The sequence below is a fragment of the Drosophila arizonae genome, chromosome 2 (assembly GCF_054131065.1).
Source record: "Drosophila arizonae isolate 15081-1271.41 chromosome 2, UAZ_ARI_1.0, whole genome shotgun sequence".
Classification (NCBI taxonomy): domain Eukaryota; kingdom Metazoa; phylum Arthropoda; class Insecta; order Diptera; family Drosophilidae; genus Drosophila; species Drosophila arizonae.
Genome location: NC_142922.1, coordinates 5,688,411 through 5,701,453, shown reverse-complemented (window position 1 = coordinate 5,701,453; position 13,043 = coordinate 5,688,411). Strand labels below are relative to the sequence as shown.

The following is a 13,043-nucleotide window of genomic DNA, read 5'->3' as shown; positions in this document are numbered from 1 at the left end:
TGCTGGCAATGCCGTGACACATAACCTTCCTTTTCTAAATAATTTTTGTGCTGTGTACACGTGTTCTCCACAATGGCACCCGTCGTAAAAGCTAAAAAGGTAGCCAAATCGGCCAAAAAGGGCAAGAAGCATCCCTTGAACTCATACCTGAAGGGCGGTATCCTGCGTTACTCAAAAGCCCAGGTAAAAACAAAATAAAACACACTCCGAAAATTCGGTCACAAAGTTTGGCATCTGCTTTGACGCGCCGCCTTTGCGTCGACAGCAACAGCGTGTGTGAATAATGCGATTAATTAGTGTTTGATATATTTCTTTTCTTGTGTTGTATAGATGTACAAGCGCCGTGCGCTGTACCGCCTGAAGGGTAAGAAGAGTCCCGTTGTCCAGAAGGAGAAGGTGCCCATCAAGAAGGTTAAGAAGATCGGTGGCCCCAAGAACGGTGGTGAGCGTACCGTCTATCTGCGCAAGCCCAAGGCCAACTATCCAACCAAGACGTTCGTCAAGAAGCGTCCCGGCAAGGCCAACTTCAGTGAGCACAAGCGCAACACTCGCCGCAACCTGCAGCCCGGCACCATCCTCATTCTGTTGGCTGGCCGTCACCAGGGTAAGCGCGTTGTCTTGCTGAAGACTCTGGCCTCCGGCCTATTGCTGGTCACTGGTCCCTTCGCCATCAACTCGTGCCCACTGCGTCGTGTGTCGCAACGCTACGTCATTGGCACCTCAACGCGTGTGGACTTGAGCACCTATAAGGTGCCAGAGCATTTGAATGACGCCTACTTCCGTCGCCTGAAGGCCAAGAAGCAGAAGAAGACCGGCGAGGCCGACATCTTCGCAGCCAAGAAGGAACGCTTTGTGCCCAACGAGCAGCGCAAGAAGGACCAAAAGGAGGTCGACAGCGCCCTGTTGAAGCTCATCAAGGCCCATCCGGAGGGCAAATACTTCACGAAGTACTTGCAGAACATGTTCGCTCTGCACTCGTCCCAATACCCACATCGTCTGCGCTTCTAAGCAACGCGTTGCCCAAGAAAAACTTCACTTTAAGGACTTTTTAAATACTTTGTACAAGCCCCGCTGATTACAAACAATTTTGTAAAAAGAAAATAAAAATTACAGAACCGGAACTCAGTGTCGAGGTATGAGGAAAAGAACAAACTAAGTGTGGTCTTGATTATTTTGCAGGCGCCTCTTGCTGACAAGCTTGGTCGTCTTCCTGGTCTTCGTCGTCATCGCCACCCTCTTCATCGGGCAGAGGGTACTGCATCTGAAGATTGAGTGCACTTAGGAATTTCCGACGTCCATGTATATACCAGAGCATCTCACGATACGAGCCCGGCAGCACCTCATCCACAATAGTGTCTGCCTTGAAGGTGATGTAGAATATGTTGGTCGTCGTATGCTCTCGCCTGTCCGTATTGAAGTTCTGTGCAATGGTCATCAGCTGCAGGTAGTTGTGCGACGTATACACCACATGGGCGTTCATCTGCAGGAAGTCGGTGACCATAACGGGCTTCAGGAAACTAATGTCCGATATGCACTTCAATCTGGGCGCATCCCCCACATAGACGCTGGCCATGACGACGGTCAACTCGACGGCCTGACGCATCAGATAGCCGCCGAAGACCGTGTTCTGTGCATTGCGATTCTGTGGATACGGCTTCAACAGGGTCGAGCACATGCTATCCTTCATCCAGCGGCAACGATGCGGCAATATGCGTTTGTTCAGCTCAAAGGTGTTTGGGGGCGTGGTCCGCTGGAGAACATTATACATGATTGCCTGCTCATGCTCCAGCGGGGGTGAAATGAATACACTTTCACCTCTAGCTCGTTTCCGTTCGATTTGTCGTTTATTCGCCGCCTCCCAATATTTTTGCTCCATTTCGTCGGCTGGCTTCAGGGTGTTCGCTGGGGCTGGGCCCGTGTTGGTGGCGTTCCGAGCGACCATTATGAACAGCGCCTTGGTCACATTCACATACTCGCCATCGACCGGCTGACGCACATAGATTGTTATCTCCATGGAGCTGCTGCCGGTCCAGGAAACAAAGCCGCTCAGCTCCAAGTTCTTGTTCAGGGCTAAATACTCCGTGTTCTTAAAGTCGACGCGATCCACGAGGATTGTGACGAAGGTATAGGGCAAGAACACATTCTTGGGCAGATTCGGCAACTGGATATGACGATGACATATCCAGACTGGAACAAAGGGATTAATAGTCATCATATATTATAGTCGTGGTGCTCACCTGCAAACATGTCCATGTCCTCCATCAGGCGACCCAAGCGCACCCGGCCCAGGTGATTAACGTAACGTTCACGGATCAGCTCATTGCCGTACAGCGGCACAGTTACTACCGTATAGGAATCCTTCATGCTGCGCGTCGGCAGCTCCTCCTGCTTGGGCTGGTACTTGAGCAGATTCTCCCGCGACTTGGGTCTAATGTGATATCCAATGTCGACGCCCGTGCGCTCACGCAGCTTTATTACAACTGCGGGGAAGAGAGAATCAGGGGTGTTGCTTGTCTTAATGGCTTTCGCTGCTTACTGTCATGAATGGTGCCAGAACTATGATCCGATTGCTCCTTCATATATTCATCCATATAATAGTGCCTGCGCGCACAGTGCTGGGGCCATCGCGCTTGAATCCTATTTTATTGTGTGACTTCATTATGTATTCAACAAGATTATGGAGATAGCTGGCCATGCCTCACCTGATTAAATATTGCCATCTTCTAGGTGTCCAGAGACTTAGACGCGTCATACGAGAATTTTCAATTTAGAATTTGCAATTTAGAAGACAAAGTTTGAAAAGATAATTTGACTATGAAAATTCTACATAGCTATATACAACTAAAAAATCATAAAATTTTTAGTAACAAGAATTTATCTATATAAATGGAAGATAGATAGATACATTAGATATACGATAAAGATGAAACATACTAAATAAATTTTTGTAACGCTTCGATGATTGCTAAAAGACAAGACAGATATTAATCTGATGGGGATGATTTACAGATGAATTAACAGTTAACTATATATATATTTTAAGTCTAAGAATTGATAATAAAACAATTTTTGCATCATAATAGGTTGAAAGTTCTTTATTTAGTAAATTCCATTTTTTAAAAAAAGGTGCACTTTTTGTTTTGGGCAATAGATATTGTAAAATTAAAATTTTGGATAAAATATTCATAAATTTGACATTTAAACAGACAAGCAAAGGGCGGTTAATCTGAAGAAAATATATTAGGTATCGCCACTTTAGTATTGCCTCCTTAGTATTGCACCACATATTGCGTTATCCAAATTCATTCGTAATGTGGCTCAATGCCCATACTATATTTGAATTTGCGACGTCCTTGGATGTACCACATGGTCTCGTGATAGGAGCGTGGTAGCACCTCGGTCACTGTGTGCGATGCCGAGAAGGTGTAGTAAAAAGTGTTGGTGGTCACCTGGTTGCCCGAGTGCGGGTCCAGCACCTCGGCCACAGTCATAATTTGCAAGTAGTTGAGCTCCGTGTAGACCACATAGGCCGTCATCTTAATGAATGAGTCGACGCTCACGGGCTTCTCGAAGCTAATGTCCGCAATCCGATCCAGCTTGGGACGTGTCCGACAGTAGAGTACTGCAGCTGCCCAGCTAATCTCTAAAGCACAGCGCATGAGAAAGCCGCCAAAGACACGGTTGTGATGATTACGATGTTCGGGAAACGAGGGTATGGTGCTCATCTGATACGAATGCGACATCCATCGGCAGTTGGGCGGCAAGATTCGTTTGTTCAGTTCCATGGTGTCGTTGGGCGTTGTCCGCTTGAACAGTTCATACATAATGGTTTGCTCCGGATCGTTGGGCTCCACCTTGAAGATGGACTGGGCGCCAAGCAATTGACGTTGCTTTTTCCGTGCCATACCGCCATCCAAAATGAGTTGCTCCTCCTCGTTGCCGGGTTTAATGGGATTCACTGGCGCCGCTCCCGTATTAGTTGCATTCCGTGCAGCCATCAGAAAGAGGGCACGCGTCAATTTCTGATAGCTGCCGTTTTGCATCTGCTCCAGCCACACGACAACCTCCATGGAACTGGTGCCCACCCACGAAACATGCCCGGAGAGACGAATATCGGCAGTGCCGGAGGCAAGCGTATCGGTGAAATCAATGCGATCCACCAGAATGGTGACAAAAGTGTAAGGCAAAGGCACATTTGCTGGTAGATTGGGTATGACCACATGTTTGTGACAGCTCCAAGCTGTAAGAAATATGATAGCCGTGAATATCCTGTCAGATTTCTATAGGGTAATATATGCCAACCCGCAAACATATCCATATCCTCCAGCAGTCGGCCCATGCGCACATTGCCCAGATATGTCACGTACCTGTCTTGCAACAAGAGATTCGTGCTGAGTGGTATGATGGCCGATGTGAAAGAGTCCTGCATTGTACGTGACGGCAGCTCCTCCAGCTTGGGCTGATATTTAAGGAGATGTTCGCGCGACTTTGGCAGGGGCTGATAGCCGTGGTCCAAGCCCAGGCGTTTCATCATCTCTTCCTTGACTGAGAACAGAGCGGAGGACTAAAGTGAGCGTTTGAGATAAACCACAGGGATTCACTTACTCTCCGCCATTGTGCCTGACTCATTGGCCGTCGAATGCTTGATGTGCGTGGGCGGCCCAAAATGACGGCTACAACGTTCGCTGTTTGTTTATAAACTAACATTGAATACAGTTTGCTACTCACATAGAGACGACGGACGCAACATTGCTAGGGACACACAGCTTACTAGGTGTTCTTTTTATCAGTGCATTGCTGGCCAGGCTTACACATCGTTTTGCCCCTGCTAAATGGCGCAACATTACTTCAAATTTTGTTTAAAGATTTCCGAAAAGTAAAATGGCGAATTTTCGTTGACCTAGAACTAGTTGCTGTTATGTGTGTACATACTCTACTGACGAACAGCTGATTCGTAGGCTGCGCACAGTGGTTTAATGTTGATCGTAATCGTTGCATCAAGTGCGCTGCTTGTGGAAATTTTAGCGCGTGAGATAAGGTCGTTTGCTTGTCTTTTTATCTAATCTGAATTAATAGCGTACAAGTGTTGACAATTTATTAACTACACTTACAATATTTGCATACGCGTACATTCAATTAATTCATGATTCTGTGCTTATCTGTGGCAAGTGCACCACGGTTCATTAGCGACATCTGGTGACGTCATCAATAACGGCGATGATGCTCGAAGTTGATTAGCAGCAAATCAAATCCGATTATGATGGCACAACTAATTGCCACTATAAAGAGGGTCAATTATTGAAATGTAATTAATTGAATATAATCAATAAAAATATATATCTACATATACATATGGTTTTGACTCATATACTGTATAGGATTAAAAATAAACAAAAACTATTTTCCATATTTCAATATTCAATATATTTAATATTCAATTTAACAATATAATATTCAATACTCTTATATACTACATAGATTTCAAGAAATGTGAAAGTATTTTAAATTTTAATATTATTTAATATTCTTAAAAATATTGTTCTCCATAAGTAAGCAATAATACATTCAATACATAGTATACTGATTAAATTAAGAAATGTTACACTAGAGATTCAGTTCCTTCAGTGCAAAGTTGAGAACCATGGGCAACAAGCCCGCGTCCTCCAGGTCCAGAATCTGCTGGCGTAAATTATCCATTGGCTTGGACGTGATAAGCTGTAAAGAACAAGATAATTAGTTTAGAAATTAGCCAAATTATATCTTAATCTCCATTCTAACTTACTTTCTTAACCTTTTCGCGATAATCAGCGCTTTGGCAGAATATAAGTACAATGGCTGCCATGTGTGGACGTTGGATGAGCATGCAGAGCTCGGCAAATTGATACAGATTCAGGGCATGCACAACCGGACAGCCCTGCAGACGTAGTAGCGTCTTTTGGAGTCGTTCCTCCAGTGCATTGGAGCGTGTTTGCACCGCATTCTTGAGGGGATGCGACAACACACAATCCCAGGCCAGAGCGAGGCCATCGAGATGCAACAGCTGCCGCTTACAACTGAGCACATCGACCAATGCATTCAGCTCGCGCACCATATTGAATATAACCATGCGCTTTAGTATGCCGTTCCAGATCTTGGGCAAATGTATATCGAATCCCAGGCAAATGTCAGCCATTACCTCAAGCGAAAGCGAATTCTGTGCATTGCGCTGCCAGAGCATCTTCAGGATGCTAATCTTATCGCAGCTATCGTCCGCAAACTTCTCTATGTTTGAGTTGTAGCCGAGCGCCTTCAGTTCGTGGACACACTTGATCGTTATAAACTGTCGCTGGCTGATGGTATTGCTGAAGGAGTTGCTGCCATCGTTGAGCTTCGAGTAGCATTCATACATCTGCAGTTGCGTGGAGGTGTTCACGGGGCTGCGAAGGGAGCACAATAATCAATATATGATTTCATAAGAGTTAATTTCAGACATACCCGCCCTTAAAGATCAGGCCAACCAGGAATTGCACAGCCTCCGATTTGGGCCAGCTGCTGAGTATATAAAATGCTCGTACAACATTCTCACTGGCATTGCCTGTCTCGTCGCCGCCACTGCCATTGGTGCCATTCTCTGGCCAATTGTGATCCTCGAGGAAGGTCTCCTCCATGATGGTGCCATCGGTAGTCTCCATTGTGACGGACAGCCACTTCTGCAACAGCTTAAACTGTATGGCATCGAGACTGAGCTCGTGCAGCGCACAAATCTCCTTGACAAGGCCATTGATGTCCACCTTGCTGGACTTGAGTATCAATTCGTGATGATAGAGGCAGTGGATGAGCTCAGTGGGATGCTCGACGAGACGCAACAGTTTCTCATCTGTCATGCCATAAACGTGGAGCAAATGCTGTGTCTTTTGCATGGGATATCTTCGCTTAATTTTGACCAACTGTTCCTGGCATTTGGGATCTTTGGTCAACTCTTCGTGCTTCATGGCATATTTCCAGCACTCGTAAGAGGCCTCCACCTGATCTGCACCTTCTGGCGCGTAACCAGCAACGAAATACAAGATTAGAAACACCTTGCTCGGACTGTGCACATTTTTGACCAAACGAAGGATCTGCAAGGGAAATGCGATTAAGTTAGATAAACTAAATTAAATTTAGTTAAAGATACTACCGATTTAAGGAATGCATTATTTGTTGGATGCAAGCTCCAAGTTTCTGAATCGTTTTTCGATTTGTACTCGGCTATAGAGTTCTTAACGGCTGCCATGCAGAAGTAGTCACAGTTCTGGGAGATTTCCTTGGAGTTCTTCAGCGCAATACACATGAGTATAAGAGGAAACCAGCTCTGGCAGTTGTCCACATTCAACTCGCTATCTGCAGCAGGAATATCACAGAGATAAAATTAATATATGCACATCATATAGACAGTAAAATAGAATCTCTCACCGAGTATGTCCTTCAGAGGCTTCTCCACAATAGGCTTAAACGGCAGTCGATAGCGCGCTATCTTGGGCAGCACACCGTTCTCCTTCTGGGACTGCAGCCACATGTCCGTCTCCAGTTGGCCTGGCCGATTACGACGACGTTTGTTCATCTTGTGGCGCAGGAAATGTAAGATATTTATCCATGTTTCCATCTGCTTGGGCGCCGCATCGAAAAATATGAGAATCTCAATGACGCACAGGTACAGTTCATAGAAATAGATGTTGATCTCCTCAATGAATTGCTTCAGTTTGGCTGTAAAGAGATCCACGTTCTTGATCTCGTTTATATACGGCTGGCACATGTCGCGAATCTCCTGCACGCTGCTCAATATCACCAGCTCTTCGTCCCCAAACGTATCCGTCTTGATCTCATAGCGCAGTTCCTGTGCATTTAAAATGCTCAATATTTGTGTAATGAGCATCTTCTGATAGTCCAAGCCGAAATCGGAACTCATGCGCTCCAGCAACTGCACATTAAGCCGTTTATTGTGGAACTCCTTTAGCAACTGATCTATGTTGTCCATTTCGGCATTGAATTTGCCCTTAATACTAGGATCCTGCTGGCAAAACTCCAAATAGTAATACAGCTTGTTGCGTCTGTTGAGGTAAGGTTATCAAATTTAAGCACAATAAAATTCATAATCATCTATCATACTTGGCACGCAATATTTGCACATAGTCCATTTCATCAATGTGCTCATGGTACATAGCGGAAAGTGTCAGGAAATGTATTTTCTGCTGATCCGTTTTGATATCCATGGACAGCTTATCCAGTAGGGCACGCGACTCGGTGTCAGCGGTCAGCATGGTGAAGAGCTCTGAAAAGGATCCAGATATTAGATCAAGAATTGGAATTATCAGTGAAAGACCTTTACCAATCAGATTCGCATCCTTGTTATTCATCGCATTGCGTAGAATGCGTCGCAATTGGAGGGTAATGAAGCCCTCATTGATGATCTTTTTGCTGTGATTCTGTTTCTGATATTCCAGCAAATATTGGGACATAATGTACCAAACATCATGCTCCTTGGCTTTGGTCAAATGCTCCAGGGACAAGAAGAAATCAGCGCGTGCTCCATCAATATCGTTCTTGACATTTTCTGGCAGTAGCTGCTGCAGTTGCTGCATCAACGAATTATTTGAATCCGTCTCAATGATCATGAGCAGCAGCGTACGAGCCAAAAATTTGACAATGGGTAGACTGCCACTAATTCGTTTCTATAAGATGCATAATATATAGATTATAAAATGATTTCGTATGAATTTTAGTTGAGATGATGTCACCTTCTTTTGCGGTTGCTGCTGTGGCTGCACATCGATCTCCTCGAACATGGAGACGGAGTAACGTTTCTTGGACGTTGACTCCACATTGGGTTTCACTTCGAGGGAGTTATTGAGCGCCATGGAGAAATTGAGCGTTGTATCGCCCAAGGCAATGGGAGATCCATCCAATGCGCGACAGATTTGATCATTAATTTTCTGCTCCTTGCCCAAATAGTGCATCTCAATGGCATCCATTGGATAGTGTATGACGGCAACGCGCACATACTTAATCAGCTCGTTGAGATCACGCTGACGACGGTGCTCGTGCAACATGGCCTCGGTCAGCAGCTCGTAGGCCAGCGGAAAGCACAGGGGATCAGTTTCATTAAGCTGCTGCAACGATGAGTGCGTATCTGAAAAGAAAAGGGGAGTCAATCAAATGAGGTCAATTGCCATATATGTAAGCTTAGACTTACCATGCCCATTGCTTTTGGCTTCGCAAATTTGCTGCGCCAACAGCTCAATGGCAAAGTTAATAAACTCGTTGCTGTTCGCTGGCACACAGTCGACAAACTCGAGAATGTGATGAGCCAGCGCACAGCTGAGTGGCAGGCAGTTCATGCGCTGGCTAATGCACAACAGTCCCTGAACCTTTTGCAAATTGAGTGCGGCGCATAGTTCACCCATTTCGTTGACTATAAAGGCGCAGACATTCAATGTGGCCTGGGCGCGTGACATGATCAGCTCGATGCCCTTATTAAGCAGTTCCAGACGCTTGTGCATTGGTATCAATTCACTGCTGCTCTGCACCTGCAAATTGAACTTTTGGCGCAGCTGGAAGCAATGCTTAATGAGCAAATAACGCTGCATATAAATCGGATCCACGTGGGGTAGCATGAGCTTGAAGAGCTCTAGCAGATTAATGTGCTCCTGCACTTTCGCTTCGTTCACAAATGAACCGGAGCTCATCTCGAGCATATTGGTCAGGATTTCAACCACATTGCCGCATTTATTGTCATTATTTTTTGTGTTTAACGATTTGAAGAACTCATAGGCCATTTCAATTTGACCACGCCGAGCCATCTGATAGCAACAATTGAAATTGGCGCTCGTGGAAATCTCTGGCGCCGCTTTGGTCAGCGTGTGTATATCCTGCAGCATGTCCGGTAAGTTTAGCTTGACAATGCGCATCATAAACAGCTCCAGATTGATGTCAACAGCACCATCCGCTGGCCAGCCATACTTCACCTTCATGATCTTTATCACCTGAATCTCATATTCGGCATTGATCTTAATGCTCAGCGGATGCGTCGAATTGCGCAGCTTGATGAGAGGTGTCACCGATTCGGGCCAAGGCACTGGCGCATTCTGCAGTATCGAGAGAGCGCTCTCCAAACGACTATCCTCATTGTGCAGCAGTTCAACGCAAGCCATTGCACGATCTATCCAATTGCTGAGCGATTGGCGATTGGCCACCAATTGGCCAATATACTGTTTGATGGCATTCAATGGCTGGCGACCCTTCTCCTGATAGATGGGATACAGAAAATCCTTGACCAGACTCTGTAAATTATCTAAATGCACGCGCTGCAGTATGCGCAATGCGATCCCATCTAAAGAGTCCTCCATATAGTTGTCTAGCGTAAAGCTGAGCTTGTAGATCTTCTTTAATACCGATAAATCTTGCAGCGCATTGACCAGATCACGCAGCTTGCCAACATTACGCTCCTGCTGTCGCCCAACATCGCTGTGAAAATAATGTAAGCATAAATTAATAATTGCAGCAATACTTTAGCCGATAATAAGTAACGCACGAGTATATGAATTTAACTTCTTCAAATATTTCCAGGATATTGCTGGCAAACTCTAGACCAATGTCCGGCCAATGTTCGCTATATTGCAGCTTACGCGTCATCTCAATGCTCCAGTCCGTTATGAACGGCATAATTTTGGGATGTGTATTGCTTACTATGGGCACGAATTGACGGAGCCACTGCACCACATTCAGCGGCTCTGTGGTGCTGGGTATAAAGCCCAGCAGCGTGCGCAATTCATCCTCGCTTAGATGTGGCAAAACGCTGCTCGAATGACGACGCCAGATGAGGCAAGCGGTGGGCATATCGGTGCTGAACATACCCTTGATTACCTTCACCAGATTCGTATTGTACACAAACTTTTGCCACTCAGTATTGCACTCATAGGGATCGATGATAGCCAGCGTCTTAAGACGATGCAGCTGCTCATCTATTTCCAGCATATGCTGCTCATCGTCCTATATGCAAATATATTGTAAACATGTAGAGCTATACAAATATTGCGTGATTATTCACCTCAAAATCCAATCTCTTGTGTATCTCTTTTAGGTAACGCTCTAGAATTTGACGTGAGCTTAAATTGATCATGCGATTATTTTTGATAAATTCTTTGCTCTCGATCTGACCCAGCAGATTGAGCAGCATCTGAAATTTTTGTTCCAGCTCATCGGGCTGCACTCTGTTTGTGTTGGCATTGCATAGCTCGACCAGAACACGTTTGGCTCTGGCTTCATAGATGGGCTGCAGGCACAGCTCAAATTGTATGCCAAAATCCTAAAAGGAAATGCAATGAATTATTATCTTTATCAAACATTTAAATTAAATTAAATTTACCTCCGCCTCATCCAGGCGTCCCTTGGCTATCAGTTTCTTTAAGCGATCACTGGGATCTGTTTCGGAAACCATCATCATCTCCACCTCTGCTGGAATTTCGTTTTCTTTACTTGCCCGAGCCGCCAAATAATACAAATTGACGGCACTCTTGGGCTGCCGAATAAGCCAAGTGTGCAGCGGCACTTCGATCTCGTTTTTGCATTTGAGCGCTAAAAAAATTAAACCATAATTAGAATTAGAATTCAATAAAGTAAAAAAAAAAAATCTTACAAGGATATTCGACAATTTTGATGAAACGCTCGCCATCAGCTGTGGGCTTAGTAAGTATCAAGAGCTCCAGATGCTCCTCGCTGGACTCCATGACCAGCAAATCCTCGATGAGCAGCGAGCGCTTCATTGCCGATTGGCACAAGCTTAAGGTGCGTGTAAATGGGCAAATCTCCAACAGATGACCGAATTCAGTCAATGCAATTCTGTAACCGGATGAGCGAGTTATTAGTCAATCCAATAGATAATATATTTAACTTAAACATACATATAGATGTCCATGTTGAAAATACTTTTGATTCTGCCCAAATGCGTGGGTAAACCGATGCGTGTCACATCATTGGAAACGGTCTTAAAATTGAAAGAATCCTGTGCGCCACTTATTATCAAATCGTGATCTGTACGCGGCGCTTCCTGATTGTTGATCGCATAGCCATGGGTCGTTGGCATTTTGAGCAGCAGCGCACTATCTACACTGTTGGCAGCTCGGCCCGAGGATGTGCGCTCAATAGTCACATCGTCTAGAAGTGCTGTCATATTCTCATTGTCATTCAACGTGACATTGGCTAGAGACTCTAAATGAGTTTCATTTATTTCGTTGAGACTGAAATGGAACACCTGGTTGAGCGAATAAGTCTTCAATTTCTATTTCGGTTTCACTCACCAGTAGACGCTGCCATTCTTGCATGTTAAGTAAAAGTGCGATCCCAATCGCTGAATGCTCGTAAAGGTGCCGCTGCTGAGACTAATATCTTCCACTTTGATGCACACACTAAATAGCAAGAAGCCCTTTATGTAGACGCCGTGCACTTCGCCGTCAGTGAGTCCACAAACAATAAGATTTCCGCTATTGGATATGGCAATCGCATCGATGTTAGCGCCAAAACTTAGAAAGCTGCACTTGGCTATCAGCTCATCTTCTAGCAATATCAGGCTCTTATCTATGGATATCACCATTTTGCCACTTTGCACAGCGGCCTGAATCGCAGGATATTTTGAAACCTAACCAAACAATTATAGCTTTATTTATTTAAATTTTTTTTTTTTAATATCAAATGAATTTACCCCATCTTCGCTGCTTATTTTGAATATGCTGCGCGAGGAGAACGCATTCGAAATAGTTTCATCCTCTACCGTAGATGCTTCAAAATTGCTCCACATTGTTTTGCACTAAATGTTTTGTTCGCTAAAAAAAATTTAAACCCACCAGCGCCAAAAATTTACGCGTCACTTTTATGCCAATAGTGATGAGAGTCGATATATCTTAATAAATGTATATCGATAGCTCTGTTTGGAATTCAAATGTTGGAATTTTATTCGTGGAATTTATTTATGGGATTAATATTTAATCAATAATTACCAACTTATTAATTATTTTGTTCTTTAATTTAGGTTA

At 44.6% G+C, this 13,043-nt stretch overlaps 4 protein-coding genes across 4 annotated transcripts; 1 reads left to right on the top strand and 3 right to left on the bottom strand.

Moving 5' to 3' along the window:
- The first annotated feature begins 20 nt into the window (after positions 1-20).
- RpL6 (ribosomal protein L6) lies at positions 21-1,156 on the top strand. Its single transcript, XM_018002655.2, has 2 exons — positions 21-183; positions 331-1,156. Exons 1-2 carry the CDS (start codon positions 73-75, stop codon positions 1,006-1,008), a joined length of 789 nt encoding a protein of 262 aa, XP_017858144.1. The 5' UTR covers positions 21-72; the 3' UTR covers positions 1,009-1,156.
- On the bottom strand, positions 1,043-2,965 carry LOC108610424 (acyl-coenzyme A thioesterase 9, mitochondrial). Its single transcript, XM_018002522.2, has 4 exons — positions 2,703-2,965; positions 2,537-2,637; positions 2,238-2,480; positions 1,043-2,187 (listed from the first exon to the last, which is right to left on the bottom strand). The coding sequence occupies exons 1-4, from the start codon at positions 2,750-2,752 to the stop codon at positions 1,169-1,171; spliced, it is 1,413 nt and encodes a 470-aa protein (XP_017858011.1). The 5' UTR covers positions 2,753-2,965; the 3' UTR covers positions 1,043-1,168.
- A 101-nt stretch (positions 2,966-3,066) lies between these two features.
- On the bottom strand, positions 3,067-4,959 carry LOC108610435 (acyl-coenzyme A thioesterase 9, mitochondrial). Its single transcript, XM_018002534.2, has 4 exons — positions 4,729-4,959; positions 4,606-4,673; positions 4,303-4,545; positions 3,067-4,240 (listed from the first exon to the last, which is right to left on the bottom strand). Exons 1-4 carry the CDS (start codon positions 4,842-4,844, stop codon positions 3,303-3,305), a joined length of 1,365 nt encoding a protein of 454 aa, XP_017858023.1. The 5' UTR covers positions 4,845-4,959; the 3' UTR covers positions 3,067-3,302.
- A 441-nt stretch (positions 4,960-5,400) lies between these two features.
- On the bottom strand, positions 5,401-12,914 carry rod (kinetochore component rough deal). The gene is made up of 16 exons (XM_018002339.2): positions 12,713-12,914; positions 12,312-12,649; positions 11,916-12,251; positions 11,651-11,853; positions 11,381-11,589; positions 11,063-11,320; positions 10,547-11,004; positions 9,209-10,479; positions 8,754-9,145; positions 8,345-8,687; positions 8,125-8,287; positions 7,432-8,066; positions 7,157-7,359; positions 6,475-7,097; positions 5,783-6,416; positions 5,401-5,715 (listed from the first exon to the last, which is right to left on the bottom strand). The coding sequence occupies exons 1-16, from the start codon at positions 12,806-12,808 to the stop codon at positions 5,605-5,607; spliced, it is 6,273 nt and encodes a 2,090-aa protein (XP_017857828.1). The 5' UTR covers positions 12,809-12,914; the 3' UTR covers positions 5,401-5,604.
- Between the last annotated feature and the right edge of the window lie 129 nt (positions 12,915-13,043).